The sequence below is a fragment of the Hippocampus guttulatus genome, chromosome 5 (genome assembly GCF_054856545.1).
Source record: "Hippocampus guttulatus isolate MCC_2025c chromosome 5, RoL_Hgut_1.0, whole genome shotgun sequence".
In the NCBI taxonomy this organism is placed as follows: domain Eukaryota; kingdom Metazoa; phylum Chordata; class Actinopteri; order Syngnathiformes; family Syngnathidae; genus Hippocampus; species Hippocampus guttulatus.
The window spans coordinates 17,935,051-17,955,928 of NC_141265.1; the positions used below are offsets into that span (position 1 = coordinate 17,935,051).

General features: G+C 45.2%; 1 protein-coding gene across 2 annotated transcripts in view; it reads left to right on the forward strand.

Moving 5' to 3' along the window:
- The window catches only part of LOC147205309 (uncharacterized), a 107,918-nt gene that overhangs the window by 78,136 nt on the left and 8,904 nt on the right, over positions 1-20,878 (forward strand). The window contains exons 3-4 of one of the 2 annotated variants that reach the window (XR_015101047.1): positions 16,678-16,792; positions 17,396-17,444. Coding sequence is in view for 1 of the 2 variants with exons in the window: in XM_086112528.1 (XP_085968654.1) it covers positions 16,664-16,792; positions 17,396-17,444 (178 nt within the window). In the remaining variant the exon portion in view is untranslated. Of the gene's footprint in view, positions 1-16,339; positions 16,793-17,395; positions 17,445-20,878 lie in introns of those variants that run through there. The other variant, XM_086112528.1, reaches the window with a different exon arrangement.

The following is a 20,878-nucleotide window of genomic DNA, read 5'->3' on the forward strand; positions in this document are numbered from 1 at the left end:
GCTTTTCTGACCTTGCGAAAGTGTTTGAATGCGCCTCACTTTCAGAATGGAACAGCAGCGCCATGACAAGGAATGGCACTAAAGCATACTTTACACATGATGGCATTTGTCAAGTAGGTTAGGGTTTTGTTTTGGGGGTTTTTTTGCCCGCCTTCTTTAGAGGTCACGGTGCGGGCTATGGAAGAAACCCGCTCCACTTCAGAATGGCCACCGTGTGACTTGACAGTTCTGTCAACATTATGAAAACAAACTTTGTCAACTTTAACGTAGAAGTCGATTTGATTTTCCAGTTGCAAGTTATTTCAATGATATTTTAGACCAAACCTTCTCATACTTGGGTTCAGGACCCGTAACGGGTCTAAGGCCCATTTTTCTTTTAATCTCTGATTAAGAATACAATGCTGGAATGTATTCATCCCACGTGGAAAGATTTACATTAATGCAATGTCAGGAGCAACAGGAGAACCAGTGTGTTATTCAAAATTTCCTCACCTGGCTTTTGGTCATACAAATGCATTTCTGCAAACTGTAAATATTGACAGGCATCGTGTTTTAAAAGAAAATGTAACAATAGAGCAGAGGCTCCCTATCAAAGCCGTCACTGTTAAAACGTCACGTTTCATTCCAGAGTGAGTCATTTTCCACAAGGTGTGTGAAATAGCACCGGCACCGCAAGACCCCTGACATTGGACTATGGCATGTCGCAGGTCAATCTCACGACATGGAACGCGATCACTTGTAGAGAGACAGTACACTATTTCAACAAGTGGATATAGTGGATCACACACATTTATTCATTTAGAAATTGTGTTGGTTTTTTTTTAACCTGATGTTTTACTTTGCTAAACTACACTCTCTAAATTGATCTAGGGGGCATAAAAAGAGCTTGCCTTACAAATCTTCCTTGGCACCTTATGCTCATAACCTCATCCCGTCAACCTCCAAGGTTAAAAATCTTTGCAGCAGGCCGTCTGAGTTCCAGACACCAGCATGGTAACTCGTACTAATCAGTTGGGACAGGATCCACTTTTCCAAAGTGATGACTCAGTCCTGACACAGGAGTCCCCCCCCCATCCAGCTCCCCCCCACCCTCAACCTCAGCTTCACCTAACGACTCAACTCACCACCTAATGTGTCACCCTTGCATCACCCAATGTTTATAGCCACACCACCCTGTACGCGCTGGGCCATTTCTGCTCTCCTCCCTATTCAACAAATATGTTCTTTGGAGCCTTTCCCAGAATACCCTGGCATGTGCCCATGCCCAATCTGCTCACTATGTTGACACACATCCAGAGGACAGCAAGGGGGCAGTGAAGGTGTCGGCGTCTCCAGCCTGAGTACACTTTCTGTGCAGTCATGGTGCAGCTAACCCCTTGAGGGGGAGCTTTTTATCTCATGCACTCTTCTGTGTAACAAGGCATTCGTGTTTGGACAGGGTTTATTCTCAGTGGAGCGACAGCTCAAAGCGAGTCCTCGCCTAAAAATATCAAGTCTTGGTCTCTTTGATGGGAGCTGGGACTCTGCCTCCAACTGCTATGACGTGATGAACAAGTGATGAGAGGCTGGCTGAGAGAGCGAGAGGAGAGAGGGATGAACTTGAGAGGGGTGAGACTGGGGTGAGAGCCAAAGGGGGGTAGCCAAAAAGGGTGAGGCAGGGCAGGAACTGGGTGAAAATCATCCTCATTGTACAACTCATGCACACCGACTTATGTTTCCCAGTAAGAGAGAAAAAGGATACTGTGTCGAGTCAGAAAGTCGGAGACCGCTCAAGTGTTCAGGGCAATCGCAACTAGAAAAATATATAAATCAACTTGTATTGTGAACGAAGGTGAATTGTGTACCAATCATATTTCTCATGCATGAAACTGATTGGCTCGCAACCGGTTGAGGGTGTACCCCGCCTACTGCCCAAGACAGCTGGGAGAGGCTCCAGGATGCCCGCGACCCTTGTGAGGATAAACTGATTCAAAAATGGATGGATGGGTGGATATATATTTGACATTTTCAGTCAAAACAGCAGTAATAATAATACTTTCTCAGGTTGTTACCATCATAAGTTCCCTAAAGTGTAGTCATCCTCGCTTCACGTTTTCGTCTTGTGGATTGTTTCTAATTTTAAGTGAAGTGATTCGCTTTCTTTTGGCCATTGATAAAAGCTACATTAGAGCAGAGTGACTTTGATGCGGGGAAGAGGAACCTTTGGCAATGATCCGTGATGAGACAGCCAGCATGTCAGTCAGCCAGGTTTTCATTAGATGAATGCTATGTGGGACGTGAGCCAGAAAAGATGGGCACCAGCCCACCACAATCAGCCAAAATAGTTAGAGCAAGGTGCTCTCCGTTTCTTACCAATGTCTGCATTGTTGTACGTGTCTTCAACCTAAGATGACAAAGGAGGAATCGGAGAATGTGTCTTTGCAATTGTTAAAATTTAAATATCATGTAAACTGTGAAATTGTACCTATTGACATATGTATCGATCAAATTATGTCCATCATGATTGTATGACATACTGTACATATATCCACGTCCGATATTTTGACTTCATAATCCGCGCGTCTGAATAGTTTTGTCGGTGTGCTTTGTATTTATACGCGGCATGAAAAATCCGGCGTTGATTGTTTTAAATTCTGAAAAGCTGATATCTATCTGCGCGTTAAGCTGATTAGGATGAACTGTGGCCAGGTTCATTTGCATACATTCCTTATCTCATTAGATTCCTATCTCCCGCTGTCACCATGCAAGGCCTCAGCTGGGGCGCCTTCAGACCTCGCTCAGTACACACACACATACAATTGCGCTTGATTCCCGTGGCAAACAACAGTGCTGATGTGTAACACCAGCCAAGAAGTGCGGCCTCTTCATCTCTTCTTGTCACCAGGACTACCACATTGCCATCACGGCAACGCATCACGTCTTCTCCTCAGGCTGTCCACGTCCCTGGTCTCTTATCAAGGTCATTAACTCTTATCTCGTACCACCATCATCACAAAGTCATCTAATTTCTTTCATGTTGCCATTTGCTTCGCTTTAAGCTAACCGAAACCTGGCTGGCTCGCCGGATTTGTGTGTTTCTTGACAATCTTGATGAAGTTGTGATTGTTTATTCTGACAGACAAGATAATCTGTACTGTCATGTACAAAAGATGGCTTCTTGTCCAGACTTTTTTTTTAACCTGGGGATTTAAAATACAATACATTCAACTTACTTTCGTGAGAAACACATGAGATGTCTCGGATAAGTTCCAGGACTGGTGTTACAAAAGATGGATTTCAAACCCAAACTACGTTTTAGCTAGGCTAACTCAGTTTTAGCCTCTAAAGTAGGCATTGTTTGGTCTGTTCAATGCCCGAGAAAGCCACGATTTGTGGCAGATCGTATCGTGGTTGCTTCATCATGACAACATGCCTTCTCACAATGCCCTGAGCATCCGACAGTTCCTGTCCAAGAAGACCATTGCCCTGCTGGACCAACCTGCCAACTTCCCTTATGTGGCTGTGTGATTTCTTTTCCCTCTTTCTCGAACTCAAGGCGGTCACCAAGAGGATAGGCGCAGACACAGAAATTATTCAGATAAGATGCCCAGCATGACTGTGCTGAACTTAATTTACTAGATAATCCCTTTTTCTTGAAGCGTAGCTCCACATAGCTCCGCCCCTGAAAGGGGACCCCTTCCCAAGCACGCCCGCAATAGATCAAGATAATTGTGACCACGGAGCTGCGGAGGAGCCGAGAAGATTCCTGCAAGAATGCATCAAGACGTGGCAGAAAAGGCTGGGAAAGTGCATTGCACTCCGGGGGGATGACTTCCAAGGGAAACTGTAGCTTGGATTTGGAATATCTTTGGTGACACCAGTCCTGGATCCTCTCTGACACACAGCGTAGAGCAAATGCAGCTTGATCTATGACATAACTGAACATGTCGAGCGGAGTTCTGTGAACCTTTTAAGATACTGTGTGAATTCTTTAGTTGATAGTGATGTCTAAAAATGGAGCCCAAATTTACACTAGATAGCACTTTATTTACTCCCCCCTCTCTCTCTCTCTGTCTCTCTCTCTCTCTCTTAACATTAGCACTTGTTTTATGAGCTCAGTCAATGCTGCCATACCCATGAACTAAGCAATACATTGCTGTCATTTATGCACCTTGTGTTCAGTTGCCATCAGTGAGTGAAACCCGACTCAGCACTGTGTCAGCACATCTCCTTGTGCACATTTTTATTGCCAAGCCACAACAAGGGGCATAGCTATATGTCGCATGAATGGCCACACAGCATTATGAGTGATTTGTTTATGTGCATGTAGGGTTGCAGTGCAGATAAAAACCAAATATCCCCCCCACCCTCTAATTTTGATAGCAAGGCGCGAAAGGGGCATGCTCCTAAAATGTGCTTTGATCAATGAATGACAAACTACTCACATTTAGAGGAAGTGAAGTAATTTCCTTGCTAGGATTAATGGCGTTATCAAATCCACAGTGGACATGCTCTGTCGGCACATGAGCTTGTTTATGTACACTCTCATAATATGACACAGCATTTCTGCAACTTTACTCATTTTCTGGTTTACCGTTAATAACTGGTGGGAAATATGATGGTGGCCATCGGGAATTTGGGGAAAATATGTCAATTTCCCAGAACGTCCGGTGTATTTTTGGACCACTCCCTGCCATCATTGTTGCACAATTCAATCTTTTACTGTGTTAAAAGAAACTTACACGAGTAAACTGGGGATAAAAGGTTGTAGTATTTTGTGTTGACCTCTTAATTGTTACTGTCCAATGAGTGTGTGTGTGTGTGTGTGTTTGTTATTTTTTTGTTTTGTTGTTTTGTTTTGTTTTTAAAGTTGACAAATCATTTGCTGGATGGATAGAAGCCAACAATTTGATTCCCGCTTTGCAACAGCCATTTAATCCGTTCTGCATCACAGCAAGTAGTCAAAAATGCCCAGCTTTTGACAAAAAGTCCCATAGTTTTCCTCTTTTTTGTCGTGTTACATGTACCCCCTCAGCGATGAAAGCAGTACATGTACATGCCTGCGGGTTTACTGTTAGTTAGAGTTAGTGGGGAGAAAGAGAGCTGCAAAGACAGCCCCTCACATCTTTGTTCCCTTCAAGAGGCTAATGCTTTATTTATAACACTGCCCCCCCCCCCCACACACACACACCCAGGTGCACACCTCGGGTCCCCGCACGGTCCTTTCTCTTCCCCAGAGGTATACCAGCGCCTCTGCGTCGCGCCGCGTGCTACCTTAGCACACCTTCACACACCTTTCCTTTCAACATCCCACTCCTCTAGCTCCATGAGAGGAGGAAGTTGAGGAGAGAGATACAAAGACGCACGCACGCACACACAATGTGCAGACTGCAGCGGTTTCACAGTCATGGTCTCCCATGTCTTGCTGCAGTTCTCTGGTGTGCTGGAGAAAAAGTGCCAAATCCCTCGTCATCTCGCCCTGCTCACTCTCTCAACTCGCTCAACAAACGGCGCAGAGGAGGATGAGATGGAGATGTGGAAAAGTGCAAGAACACTAAGGCGATGGAGAAGAAGAATCATAGGCGGAGGGGAGAAAAGAAAAGACAAAGGATTTTTGGTGTGGTGGGGGGTGTGAACGACGAGTTTGAAGAATGCATGGCGAAAGGGGGGGGGGGGGGGGGGGGCAATAACGTGTCAGACTTTTGAAACTTGGAGATGCTCAGGCCCCTTCTTCTGGCTCCAACCTGCATTTCTGGGTCACTAGAGACATTTAAACTGCACTTATAATTAACAGCTATTTTTAAACGGGGAGGGAGAAGTGGAGCGGTGGCGAGGTACAAAAGCATTAAAATTGCCCCAGATTCGCTATTGAATGGGACACATCAAGGCAATATGCTGGCAGATCAAAGAGAGCGAGGAGAAAGGAGACAGGGCTGATCAGTGGGGATAAATTGTTTCCTTTATAATAGCGTAAGAATAGACCTCTTTGCGGCTAAAACAATTTCAGAACGACATTCATTACCTCTGTCCAGCCTGTTCTTCTTTCGCTCTGCTGTAAAATGTGCAACCACCTTTGTCTCCCTTCCTCTTTTATTTGTCTTGCAACCGCATTTGTCTTTTCTTTTCCTTCCGATGGACTCTCAACATTGAACCCCCCCCCCCCCCCCCGCTGCCTCCTTGTCCCCATCGTCTTGCCTGCTTCAACAGTAGCTACGCTGCTGCTGTGCTGCGGGCCCCACAATGAAGATGTGCAATGTCTGACACTCTTGGAATGAGTGCCCTAATAGAAGGGGAAGCGGTTATCACAGCGCTCCCCCGGGACCAGCCTCTGTGTGCCTGACGCTAATTATGGCGCTTGCAAATGAATGCGCGGCATTAAAGTCAGGAGGAGCCCGACTGCTTGACTCTGTTTGTGCAAGGCTGATTGCCGCATGTGTTGCACGGCCCCGCGCATGCGGCTTGGAGCTCACTTTGGGCATGTTAGTGTAACTTTTAGGTGTGCGGCGTAGGTCAAAAGTGTCTTTAAGTGCGGTGGGAATTAGTGAGCCCGTATTTCTTTTAGCTTTTCATATACCCGCGCCACGTCTTCTCCTCTGCGGCACAAGATAGGAATGAGGCAATAACGCAACATTTCGACCATGTGCACGCGCGCACACCCACACTTGCATGCGTGACTATGAGACTGAGCACAGATGATCTCGCGGGGAGGTTTCCTATAAATACATCTTCCTCACATTCGTGAGCAAGCTCTCCAAGAGGGGGTCTTTATTAAAACCATTTTGTCTTCACTTTATGTCCTTGTGTGCACATTTTGATTCATTGTACCGCTTATCAGCAAATACCTTGTGTGTACAAAGATTACCCGCTTGTGTTTTTTTTGTTTGTTTGTTTCTACTTGTATGAGTCTGTGCATATGACAGCGTACATCGTTGTGTGCATGTGCGCACGCGCGTTTGTCATCAAAATGTTGGCCATCTTATCTCCCCATTAGCCTCTCGTGCCCTGACCAGTATTCCCTTTCTCCCCGCCCTGCTTTCTCTAATGGGTAATTTAGCCATGCTGGCCTGACATCTAGCCTATCCTTGTTTAGTTGCCATGGCTACGCAGGTCTATGGATTGCTCCCTATGGCCTTCCTGCGGATGCTATAGATGCCTCAACTATTAGATGGCAGAACTGCTAAATGCAGAGTATCTCACACACAGTGTTGAAAGCATCCGCAAGCTCAACTCAACTCAACTGTATTTATAGAGCAGCCATCGCTTTATTCAAAGTGCTGTACATGGGGCAAATATCATATATACAACAATAAAACAAGAAATGAATAACAAAGACAGTAGAAAGCACAAAACAGTAAAACTAAGATCAAGTCTGAGTCAAAAGCCAAAGAATACAAATGAGTTTTAAAGATGGGCAGCTGGCTGAATGTTCAGTGGGAGATCATTCCAAAGAGAGGGACCAGCAATGGAAAAGGCTTAGTTCTTGGTACCTCTAATAATGTCTGGTCCGCTGACCTGAGGCGCCGGGCAGGGGTGTAGCGTCAGAGGAGCTCAGAGAGGTAAGGTGGAGCGAGGCCATTTAAAGATTTGAAAACAGATAATAGGATCTTAAAAAGAACAAAATGTATCGGGAGCCAGCATTCCGTCAATACGGGCAGAAGATCCGTCGGCGATTGATTGGCAGGGGGAAAAAAAGTGGTATACTTAAATCTGTCCAAATAACAGTGCTTATCATTTTGCACAATGATGTGGAGCCAAAATTCATTCAGCTGAATTTACGGCATTCGTTCATTCACTTCACAAAATGCTTGCATTGGTCGTGACGTTTTAAATGGAATATATTGATGGGATAAAAATACCCCAAAGTTTTACCCACCTCGTCAGCGATTCACTTCACCACGTTGAAGAAACAAAACAAAAACAACAAAAACAAAGCTAGTACCAGAATTAGTTCTTATCCTCTTCCATATTTTACAATTTGGAGCGTCGTAGCTTTAGGAAAGGGCTTCCAGGTCAAAACAAACAACTGTGCATGGAATTTTCAGGCTTTCGCAGAAGGTCTTGATGCCTTTGATGCGCGAGCTATCAGAAACAAAGTAAAGTGGGAGCCGGAGAACAAGGAAAGAGCGCGCTCGGAGAAGAGCGAGGGAAGGAGAATATGTTAAAGGAGTGTGAAGCCCTTGAGTTGAAACTGTGCCTGGCTGGGCCTACAGAGAGCATGTGACAGTAACTTTGGTTTCTTTTGTGGCGCTCGCTGTTCCTATGCCTTACGTAACCCCTCCCGTTGTGCCTTTTCAACCATTTCGGGAAAAAAAAAACCCCTAAGTGTGCACTTAAAAAGTTAATGCTTTTATGTATTTGGAAGTAGGGGAAGAGAGAGGGCGCATCACAGACCGCACATAAAGGAGCCAGCTTTTGACGAGTTTTTCTGGATAGCGACAATTACGCTATTCTTTAAGTGAGTTTTAACACCATTCAGCAGAGCTTTGGGAGAGCTACAGAGATACGCCGAGAAACTTTAGCATCGGAGGAGGAAAAGCAAGCAGTGCAAACTTTTTTTTTTTTTGGTACCCCTCCCCCATTTCAGGCTCCCCTTAAAGTGCCTCTTGATCCCCGTTTCCCCCTCCTCTTCCTCCTCCTCCTCCTCGGCGAGGTTAAAGCACACCTTCCCTCAAAAGGGCTCTGGGGTCACGCATCTGCATGTGAAATGTGAACCCGCTGACATTCCAGGGCAGCCCTTTTGTTCACTGGTGTGCCACTGTCAGGCCGGACAAACCAAGCTCAGGCCTCTGGGACTTGCTAGGTGAAGGATGGCTGCGTGGTTGATACTCTCAACAACCAATCCCACCCACATCACTGGTGAACATGTAGGAAAGGTTTCCAAAAATGAGCGACTGGATAATTGACATTCCCAAACGGTGTATATGGTTGTTGTGGCTCGTTTTTGAGACTCGTTGAAACGAGGTGAAGTTTCTCAGCCACGTCGCAGTGGGCATAGGCGCTCTTTTAAAGCAGGCAGCGCACAGAGGTGCAGTGGCAGCGAGCGCTCTGGGGTCCTTTCAGCTGGTGAATGACGTTCAGAGGCACAAAGGGCAGCTATTCAGCAGGCAGTGATGGACTTCACGCTCGCCTTTATGTCCTCAGTGGTGGGCAGGCAGAGAGAAAGTTGGGGGCGGGGGGGCGGTGCATGAATCAGAAAACGGTCAGAATTTCCTTTGAGAGGAAACAACAAGTGGTAATGAAGTCACTGCAGACATTATATGGAATGTTTATTTGACAATTTTGAGGGTCGAAACGGAGTCATTTTGGCTGATCATTGACACCACAATGTGACGTGCAAATCGGAGCTGCCGTGAGTAGCTTGCGGAGGTTAAGAACCGGTGCAAGTTAACGCACGACTTTGTAAATGTTTTAGGATGATGTCGGTGCTTCCGAAAAAGCGCAGCACACTCACATATTGGATTTGTAAGTCGAAAATTAACATTTTCAATTTGGGGTGTGCATCGGTCCAATAAAAGGTGATTCGATTCCCGTCTTCATGGACACGGGCTGCCATACGATTCAAGGACGTTTGATCTTTAAAGCGAAGCAAGTCCATTTGAGTCTGTAGAGTTACGATCGGATTCCAAATAATACAGCTCAGTGAGGATGATGATGCAATGAGTTTCTTGTTGTCATTTTACATACATTGGAATGAATTTGTCAGTATGGTAAATGTGGCATTTCGGTCAGTGATTTGTGACGCCAATAAAAGACGACCCGAACTGTATTGATCATTTTAAATTTGAATAATTTGATTCGGTCCAATGTGATGCACTCACATTTTTTCCAAACCACAACCAAATTTCTGATTCCGATCGATTATCTTGCAGCCCTGCACATTTATGCCACGAAAATGTCCCAATTTATTTTATTTATTTCACACTCATCAGATTGAGTCTTTTTATTTTTAAGTGTCCCCAAAATATTGCAGGTTTATATTAATCACATGATATTATCGGTACAAATCCCAAATCAATTCCTACGGTCTGTGTACTAAGGAAACACAACTTCTCTCATGTGTTGCCCCGAGCTCATTTCATGTTGTCAGACTTCCTGACATGCTGAGCAGACATTGAAATATCACCCTGCCAAAAGAGGAGAGTCCTTTCCACTGTACTTTTTTTTGCATCTTGAAAGTGGGTCCTTCCACTCCCGTCGCACATTCCTTCCCCCACAGAGGTGTGTTCTTTTCGGGTTACGACATTTAGCGCTGTCCGTCTATCCAGTCCACTTTTGCAAACACATCCATCCCAGTCCTAGTTGAAACACTGCGGGATCTCCTTCCCTCCTGCCCCCGCCCCCTCCCACCTACACCAAAGTCCTTTATGATGTCCATAAAATGGAAGAGTGCAGCTTTACTTGAACTAATAATATCGGAGCTTACGGGGGCCGTGATTGATGGTCTTTAAAGTCGGCCTGATCGCTCTCATCTTTCTTCAGATTTTTATCACTGACTTGTTTGCAGTCATGTGCAATCACAGGCACCGGGAGAGGTAACAAGTGCTTGATGTATGATGCTTGAGCCCTTTTTGTCAGATGCGGATTTCCCTTCCCTTCCCTCCCTCCCTTGCTTATCCCCTCCCCACCCTTTTTAGCTTGCTCCTTGTTTGTGTCACTTCTCTTAAATTGTTTATACCCTATTAGTTGACGCCGTTGTTTTTCCTCTCGTACCCCCCCCCCCCCCCAAATGGCAGGGTTGTCTTCATTTGGGGGATTGGCCAAGTGCTAATACAAACCCTCTTCACTTTTGGCCCTTCCAGGACTGAAGCAGATTCCAGTTTTCTTTTCATATCATTAAGGCTGTCTCTTGCTCTCGCACATAAATATCCGCAGACGTCTCCCATTTCTGGGGGAGTTGAGAAAGATCTTTTTTTTCCAGAATCAAGATGAAAAGGTTTTGCGGGGTGATCTGTGTGCGATCCCTACTTAATATCCCTCATGGTGTGCCAAGAAAGCCCATCTTTTTCAATTCTATAAATCACCTTGATGGGATCTGCTCTTTGTCCATTTTAACTCCTCTTCTTCACATGGACAGAGCGGCGAATTCCCCTCGTGGAATTCACTGCAGTTTGTGTGTGCGTGGCTCTTTCAATGCAAATAGCCAGAAGTGTACTCGTGTGTCTGTGCGTGTGGGCGTGCGCGCGTGTCGGCTCTGCGCCATCTCTCCTCTGTTAGATATAAAGGATCCCACCTGTCACGGAGGATTGTTCTGGCCTTTCATTTTCGACGTCCTCTAAAGAGCCGCATCATTACACCGGCCTCAGACAGAGCCCAGACGGTGTAAAACGCCGGCCCACCTCCGTCCCTCCGCTCCCTGACTCTCGATTCTTTTTCCTTCTGTTTATCGTTTGAACCAACCGCCAAAAGAGATTTCTTTGACGATTGCCACCATGAGGAAGATGTCTTTAGGTGAAAAGTGTCGCAGTTACTTTGAAATGGCGGCCGTTTGTTGTCCAGCTTTTACTCGCCGAATTCTTGATTGTCTCTCGGGCAGCTTTCTAACTCCGAGTTAGTTTTCAGTCTTCGGCCTTGTGTCTCTCTTCGTCGACTTACCTTAAACCTCCGCTCCCTGCCTCTCTTCCTCTACCCGTGCTCCTTTGCCCCGCTTTCTAACCCCCTTTCTCGTCGTCGTCTCTCCCATGCGCCCAAGCTTCTCTGTCTCCGAGCTCTCCCGATGATGGATTGTTTCTCTGCGCAGTCTGACAGGATGTAGCACACGGCGAGCCCCAGGGGCCCCCGAGCAGACTGCGCCACCTGATTAAGACTCTCCCTGTAATCAGCTGCACAGTGCCACTCTGAAAACCACTCCAGTCAACATTTGAAAAAAGAAAGAAAGCACTAATAACAACTGTTCCACGTCTTGAAAGATAGCACTTTGTTTGGAGCTGAAGTGGAATTTAGATGATTGGCCCATCTTGAACTTTTCCTCTCGGAGCTGAAACCTTCCTCTCACTGGGGCTCAAAGGCGGGCTTGTATCACTCGTAGTAGAATAAGGGACAAAAGCAAAAAGGTCATAAACCTAATAAAGTTCTCCACTGCCATCCCCACATACACCGAGGCAACTCTAACTCCATTAAAGCCGGTAATAGCGTTACGGATAGAAATCTCATTGTTTCTCCACTATTGAGACTGAGAAGACGGTCGCCTGGCGCTGGGTCACATGATTGAGGTGAGAAAGAATTTGAATGATGTCGAGTGCGCGCGCCACGGCCAAAATAAATACGGGAGCGGTGTCACAGCATAAGGTGACGGGAGCGATCTTTGAAACTCCCGTGTACCACGAGTCAGATTACGGTGTTTAAAAAAAAAAAAGGCACCTGGCAGTTATCGCTGTCGTCACGGGTTATTGAATTAACCGGAAAGGCAGTGTGTAATGCTTTCCATAAACCTAAAACAAATACATCCGTGGGTCTAGAGTTATGTTCCAAATGTCAGCTGTGTGACAAATGGATCAGCTGTCTGCTCAAAGTGATGTCACAGAGCTCAGCCTGAATAGACAAAGCTTCCTGTGGACTTGAGCTGTGCATACATGTTAGTTCTGATCCAAAAATGTTTATTTATCTGCCCTGGCGGAGCTTAATGCTGTTTTAGAGCTGCACTAATTTCATCATGAGAGCTGTTTCTAATATTTTGCTTAGCTGGATGAGAGAGGGAAATTCTGTACTGACTAGGAACACCGCCAAATATGATACATTGCATTTCTCAACCGGGGCAAACAATCGAAGGCATTTTCTTAAATGAAGACCTCTTTCTTCATGGTAATAAATACTGAACATTATTACATTTGGAACGGGAAAACGTTTGATCGATTTCAGATAGAGTCGGATGAAGTCGTCTTTATTGTGACTGGCAGCAGAATACAGCAAAACGCATGACAGATAGCTGTGGGCCGTTTTCCAACACAGTTCAAGCCTCATCAAACCCTGGGCTTGTTCCAAATGAATACTAACAAGTCCAAATCTGTTGACATTGGCATTATTATATTATAGATGCTTGGCTTCAAGAGAGGGCTGAGTTGAAAGTCTTTCACCACGCACTGTATGTTTTGGTGTTTTCCAAGCATCGGGTAGCTCACGCATGAGCGCTTTTGTTAGTTAGTTAGTTAGTTTATGCACGCTCACGCCCTTGGATGTGTGTGTACATTGTCACACCATCTTAGCCTGTGGGTGTATTCAGTATTTCACTCTGGCCTCATTTATATCTGTCAGTGTTTTCCCGTCGCTTTCCTGCTGATGCCATCGGTGCACACGTCATGACTGATGACAGTCGTTGCCACAGTCTGATGCTCTGTCGCTTAATGTCTTTATTGTTTATTAATTAACTGCAGGACATATATGCTGAGAGACACCTATTGATTCTGCAGCTGCATTAATTGATTTTGTGCTTCACTAATCATATTGTTTCTGGGCCGCTGCTTTGTGGTGGTAATCACGGGTGTGCGCTCGCTGCTGTTTGGCTCGCCCTTTTGTGCGATCTTGCGATTGCCATTCATTCCGAAAATTCAATTTCAATGTTTCACCAATTGGAAATGTTTCATAAATAATTCATTGAGGACTATAACGCCTGTTAAAACATCACAGCATATCATAGCAATCTCCAAATCCCAAGCAATTATGTTGCCTGGGGCTGTGGCATTAAAATTAGGCTGACTCGGGATGTTCCAAACCACATTTTTTCAGAACAACATTTGCTCTTTGAGTACTCACCAATACAGAGTACCGATACCTCTAGTACTTTTGAATTGCATTTAACACAATGACAAAAGGGGGGAGGGGGGGTTGTGCCATAAATATTGGTGCTGGTATCCTTATACCTTAAAATAAGGCTGGTATCTACCCGATACCGATACATTGTATCGATACTTGCCTAACTCTAACTCTGACTGACGTTAAGTATGGTTCAGAAAATGTAGGTTGCTACTACTTGACCTTCAATCAACTACCCAAAAATAAATATAAAATAAACTTGCCCCATTTTGACCATTTAAACATTGTTGTATAAATGGTCATAAATTGTTGTTCGTGGTGAGAAGTTGGCAACGGTGCAACCAAGATCAGGCAAGAAAAAAAACAACAACACGTGTGTATATATAAAATGTCTCTCCCATTTGTTATTTTTGAGCTATTATGTAAAAACATCAACTTTCATACAGCAAAAAATGGGAGCTTGTAGACAAAAAGCATCACGTTAAATGCCAAACTTGTCCGAGGAGAGACACTTTGTCGAAACGGCGTCCTCTCACATCAAACAACAAAAACAATCTTTGAGCATCGTTGTAACAGATTCCCATGTTTTGTGTGTCTGGTTGCCAGAGGTTCCCCAGTGAGTCTGACTGGGGGGTTACAGTGTAACCAAAGCGTCTGTCTTCTGCTCACCACCCAGATCCGCCGGTTCAGCTTGACTGGGCCCAGTTGTCTTGCATTCACACTGACGACTGTCTGGGAAAAAGGTCTGTCTGGGGTTCAAGTACATTAAAGTCATCCGCTCGACTCCCACAGAGCCTCGACACAGATGGCTCCAGATGCAGCTGGCGCAGCGCACAGCAGCACCTGACAGCGCCCATTCACTCACACACACAAACACACACACAACAAACACATACACACGGCAGGATCATATCGGCAAGCATAAACACAGATATACAAAATGACTTCAGGTATGGACGGCACTGCTCACTTCCATAAATGTACGCAAACACTGATGGGACCACATCCACACGCTTCCAGCAGGAGCATGTGCATGCATCTGCAAATCCTCTCTTTGGCAACACATTTCGAAAGCGGCAAGACGCAGAATACCCATGGCTCAAAGTTTCTGGTCATCACTTCATTTATTTACGCGCGTTTATTAAGCCAAGGCGCGTTTTACATTCAAAAAAAATCTCAACACCAAAAAAGTCACGAAAAGTGGATCCACAGATTAATTGTAATTTCCGCTATTTGGCGGGAGAGCATTTAAAGCGTTCCCCCGGCAGCCCATTTTAAGGTATTGATGGAGCAAACGGAGCAATATTGTTTGATAAATATGCGGTGTTCCCATTTTTTGTGTCTCCCCCTTCATTTGTCAAAATCATCCCCCTGGTTAATTTAATTGCGGGGCACCACGTTAGAATTGGATGTGACGTGTATTGTACCGTTTACACCCCACCGCATGAAAAAATCTGATACGTGTCGCATATGGGCTAAAAATATCATAACTGACTTTTGACACTGTATTTTGTGTGAAATAAAAAATAAACAAAAGAAAAAGTAGTGAAAGTACTGTTCTGTATCAATGCTTGCCACTTCAGTGAGTTAAAAAGTTAAGATGAGCGAAAACCCGTTCAAAATGTGCATTTGTTTTCAACTAAAGCTGAATTAGGACAAGTAAAAAGAAAGGATTGAAGTCGAAATTCACCTCATGAGGTACGGGGATGGTTGGCATATGACTTTAGGTGAAGTATTATGAAAGCAAAGACATTTTATGGGAAGCCTGACCTTAGCAATGACTGATGTGACCTCCTGGATTGTCATCATTTGGGAAGACATCGGCTTTAACCTTTTTCGGTGGATTACCCTGCCAGTTTGCAGGTGTGTTCCTGCATCCCTCGCTCAGTCAATGTGTGCGCAAGCATGTGTTGCTTCTTTAAGTGGACAATTGTGTGCGGGGAGGCAGAGGAGGAGGCGGCGCTGAGCAACAGTTGCCTCGTGTGTTTGCGAGGGTAGCTTCCCGGCGATTAAAAGATAAAAAAGTGTGCATGCTTGTGCCCGCTGTGGCTCCGTACTGCTCGATGCAGAATAGAGATTGATGGAGGTTCGCCTTGAGGAGGATACTCTGTTATCTCCTTGTAATTAAAACCCACCGCATAAAGATTATTGACTCGTCCACCACACAAACCAGCCTGCTCCCTGGCTTGGCAGGGTTTTCGCAAAGGAGTCTTTAAAAGGAAGGAGAAAAATAGCATATTAAGCAGCGGAACATTTCGATGTGGTGAAGTTATTGTAATATGCTATAAAACCTCAATGTGAAATTTGTAATCCACTTTGGAAAATTGCTTACGCTATTGCATTAACATTCGCTGAAAGGGCTCGGGGAGCCGAGCCGCACGTGTCAGGTTTTATCGTACGCCATCATTTAAAAGTCCTCCATGTAGCTACTAAAAAATGTATTAGTGGAAGGCGGAAATAGGCACGCTGAGATGAATGGTGGCATGCTTGGGTTTTGGTTGATAACATAGATTACATAGCGCGTGTGTGCATGCATGTTTCCCCACTCAACTAACCGTGAACGCGCGTGTGTCCCTCTCACGGGAGGAGAGTTACCATCTCAGTACAGAGCCGTACATTAACTCCCTCTTTTAAAGCAAACCGAGCTGACGGTGTAATTCTCCGTTCCATTTAGCTGCTGCGATTCAAGGTCAGTGTTTCTACTCCAGTTCGGAAGAAATGGCAAGTTATAAGCATCGGGAACGAGCTAATTTGAGGTAGACGGCCATCTGAATTCCTGTAGGGCCTCAGCTGTGCCATTTCTACTGTACAAGTAATTGTGTGGGTTGTATAAGTAGACCCGCAATCAACGTGGGGACACACTGATGAGGGAGGGAGGTAACGTGACACGAACGCCCTGTGGCAAGATGGCACGGTGTGTGTGTGTGCGCGCGCCTGAATGTTTGTTCTCAGCAGGTGGAGAGGTTCTTCTCTGGGGTGGGGATCCCCTGTGGGTGCTTGCTCCGTGAGCATCCCGGACACAAAAGGATTTTGGATCCCACGGCTTGTCCCGCTTTCAAGGCGCAAGGTAGCCAACACACAACACTCGAGTTGAAATACTTAAAAAGTCCTTGTCCGCACTGTGGGAAGCATTTGCTTCTCGAGTCAAGTTGGGAAGAAGTTGGTGAAAAGCCCACAGAGGGCCACGGTCTGTTATATGCATTCGGGACCAAAAAGTCAAAGAGGAAACGTCATTGTGTTCACCTGACGAACTGGCAGAGATTTGCTTTTCTTTGAATAAAAGTATGTCCAGTTCTGCTAAAACAGTTGAACACAACTGGAGCATTGAAAAGGACTCATGTTGAGGCCTGGAGTTTCAGAGCTCAGACTGAAGTTCACAACGTTTTAATGAATGCATGCTATTTTACCCTTATTAGCATACTAGCGTACCCATCTTACCATCCATTCATCCATTTTCAACTCTGCTTATCCTGAACTGGGCGGCGGGGGGTTGCTGGAGCTTATCCCAGCTGAACTCAGACGACAATAATTAAATTGTATGACTAGTTAATACCTCACATTCAGCCATCACTATATAGACAAAAACGGGTGGATGGTCTCTAGGATTCTTGATTGTCGGGATTCATGAATGACTATCCACGTAAGGTCACATTGAATTTTTTGTTTGCAGGTGTCCGATGTGGCCTGCGGTACCTGGCACGTGATGGCACTCACTTTAGGTCGGTACTCTTATGTGTTTGTCTCTTGTTGATTAAAGTGAAACGTGTTGCACTTCAGTAAAAACATGAAAAATCAAGGTTAGTGTATTATGCTCCGCCACTCTTCATCCGGAAAACAGCTTCACATGAGGCTTTCTGCTCCCTGAAGTCCCTCCTCATTCACTTTCACTACTCATCAAATTAGAATTCATTTTAGAGGGAAGCGTCATTACTGCACAGTTGGACCCAGCAGTTTGATGTGTGCCAATTATAATGTGTATTTTACATGCACTGGACAACTTTTACTTTGCCAGACACTTGTCCAGTCTCTCGTACGGTAATTGTTTTTGTTTCTCATGAGGTACATTTTTTAAATAGACTGGACATCCATGTAAAATATGGATCTGGATCCAGTTGATTTTATTTTGTGCAGCCTCTTGAAATAAAATGGAGCAAATTCATCCATCCATCCATTTTCTGAACCGCTTTATCCTCACAGGGGTCTCTGGGCATGCTGGAGCCTATCCCAGCTGTCTTCATGCAGTAGGCGGGGGACACCCAGAACCGGTTGCCAGCCAATCGCAGGGCACACACACGCACGAACAACCGTCTGCGCTCACACTCACACCGAGGGACAATTTAAAGCGTTCAATCAGCCTGCCATGCATGTTTTTGGAATGTGGGAGGAAACCGGAGTACCCGGAGAAAACCAACGCAGCGGATCAAACCCATGACTTCTGCATAATGTGGTTGACGCACTAACCACTCGACCACCGGGCCACCTCAGAGTAGATTCAACAGAGCCTTTTTATTTTGTGTGTTTACTGTTTTGTGAGTGGTGCGCTTAGCGGCCGGCTTTAGGACAATGCCGTGAAACGGGCACGGCAGCCACATTTGGAGAGCTTGTGTACCAGTGTGCCAGACTTTAAAAATAGCCATCAAAATAACTGATATTTCATAAGAAATTAGACCGCTGTTGTGCCAACGGTTGTATATACCGTCACATCTATGCCTATAGTTCAGCGTGCAAAGCTCAAGCTAGCATGATGTCGGCCCATTAAGTCATTTGTTAATACCAACATTGCACCAAACTTGACACGAGCTGCCATCCGTGTCTTCGCAACTTTTCTGATATTCTCCACAACCCCTGTGATCCTTTTAGGAGTGCGCGTCACTCGCTTACTACATCAGCGCGGAAAAACACCGCTCTGCCTTTGGCTAATCAGGCTGATTGGAGGTGTCCTTTGGCTCACCTGGGGGCTTCCAATCCTATTAGGCCAACCGTCCTGAGCCGAACGCACCCAGCAGCCGCTCGTGTTTGATCACTGGCGCTTAGAGCCCACACTTGTCCTCTTATGTTGGTGTTAAGGCAGGAGGGAGGGGAACGGTAGGGTGGGGTTGAGCTAAAGATGGCGGGGAGGTGGGGGTTCAAATGTGATCTCCTTAACTCTCCAGGGGGGCAGAGGGTAGTTCGGTGCCCCACCTCCTTCGCTGACACCCAACCGGAGCGGGGCTTTAAACTTCTGATATCAGCTGAAAGGCGTAACACTGCAAGTTGTTTCCAAGGAATGGGATAAATGGAGGGAAGGCAATACTGTGGCAAGGAGAAAAATATGCTTGCCTTTCATCCAGCCATGCAAATGCCTTCATCCATACACATATATTGATACATATACTGTGTGTGTGTGTGTGTGTGTGTGTGTATATGTATATATATATATATATATATATATTGTGTGTGTGTGTGTCTATCTATCTATCTATATATACTGTGTGTGTGTGTGTATGTGTATATATATATATATATATACACACACACACACAGTATATATAGATAGATAGATAGACACACACACACACAAAGAGAGAGAAAGATAGAAAGATTTAAAATATGTTTCATTACTGTTGTAATCTGATTTATGACTTACTGGCTCATGTTTTCGCCACACTTGTTTGCTGGTTGTCTTGGTGATCGCTTAAAAGACTGCACGTCCAAGTGTTTTAATAAGTCAACAACCCCAATTGAAGTCGATAAACTTTATTTTATACTAATTCACGGTTCAGTTGCTTTTATTTTAGCGTAAACCTAATCCAAAACACCAACACCTTTATGAATAATGAATCTGATATTGCTTATTGTAAAATAGATGAATTAGTTGTTTGTGTTTATTAAAAATAGGGGAGGGGCCATTACATTTTTATTTATTTATTTGTTTGTTTATTTTAAAAAGTTCAGCCCATCTGTAGTATAGCACCTACCCACCCGCCTGCTCATCCTTCTAACCTTTCTGTACCTACTCACCGACCGATCATCCATCCATCCAACCAAAATTCCAGCTATCACCAATCCATCATTTTTTTTTCATTTTGCCCTATCTATTGTCTGTCTACCCATCTAATGTAGTTAGAACTCCCAATCTGCTCACACGCACCCCCTCCCTATCGCCATCCTCATCACCTCCATTGAGGCATCTATATTTCGACCTCCTGTCGATCTCGCTTTACAGTCGGCACACAAAACCGAACCACCAGAGTGCTCATCTCTTCTCCAAATTCTCCACCGTGTGCTCCACTCATCACTTTGTCTCTTTACCTTCCCCCTCACGGCTATTATTTTATTCATCTCACTGCAAGGCCATCACACCATAATTCTCTGTTGTGGCGCTCCCCTCTTTACTTCTGCTCCCCCTTATATCCACCGCCTCCTCCTTTTTCATATGGCCAAGAGTGTCCAGGAAGAGCCATGTATTTTCAAAGTGGACTGGATGGGAAATCGAAGCCGGGCTTCTGTGTTTATCAAGCTCGAGCTCCATCACCTTACTCCTACTTCTGTCTGGAGGCTCCGACAAATTGGTGATGGCGCCAACAAGCGTGGAGCACCTGTGCTCCTTTTTTTGGGGGTGGGGGGGTGTACACATACACACACACACACACACACACACAGACAGCATATCACCTTGCCCCTGTTTAGTTTCATTACAGGTGTCAGGTGAGTAGGTGGAGGTAGGACTGCTGTCTAAAGTCACCCCCCACAAAACCTCCCGCCCAGCACACACGGGCACAATCATTTCCACCATGCCGACACCTTGGCTAACAAGACCTGTGAACCACAGTGACAGAGCTCCGAGGCTTGTCAGAGTTCCAGTCATTTAATGCCAATATGTTGGCCCCGGCACCTCCCCAAAAGGATTTCGATATGCACACAAAGACACAATCGGTTCCGCAGCCTCTGCGAGACTGCTACTCCTTTGAGTTAATTCGATTATAATAATATACATTTGCTGAAATGATTCAAGTCATTCTGTTTCTCTGAAATGTGTGGTGCATTATTCCTGGTACAGGTATTGAGTGTTTCTGACTCATTAAATGTAGTCTTGTATGGATTGCTAGCACTGCGCGCAACGCCAAGAGCTCAAATACTTTTCCCTCCCCTCTCACTCTCGTTTTTTTCACCG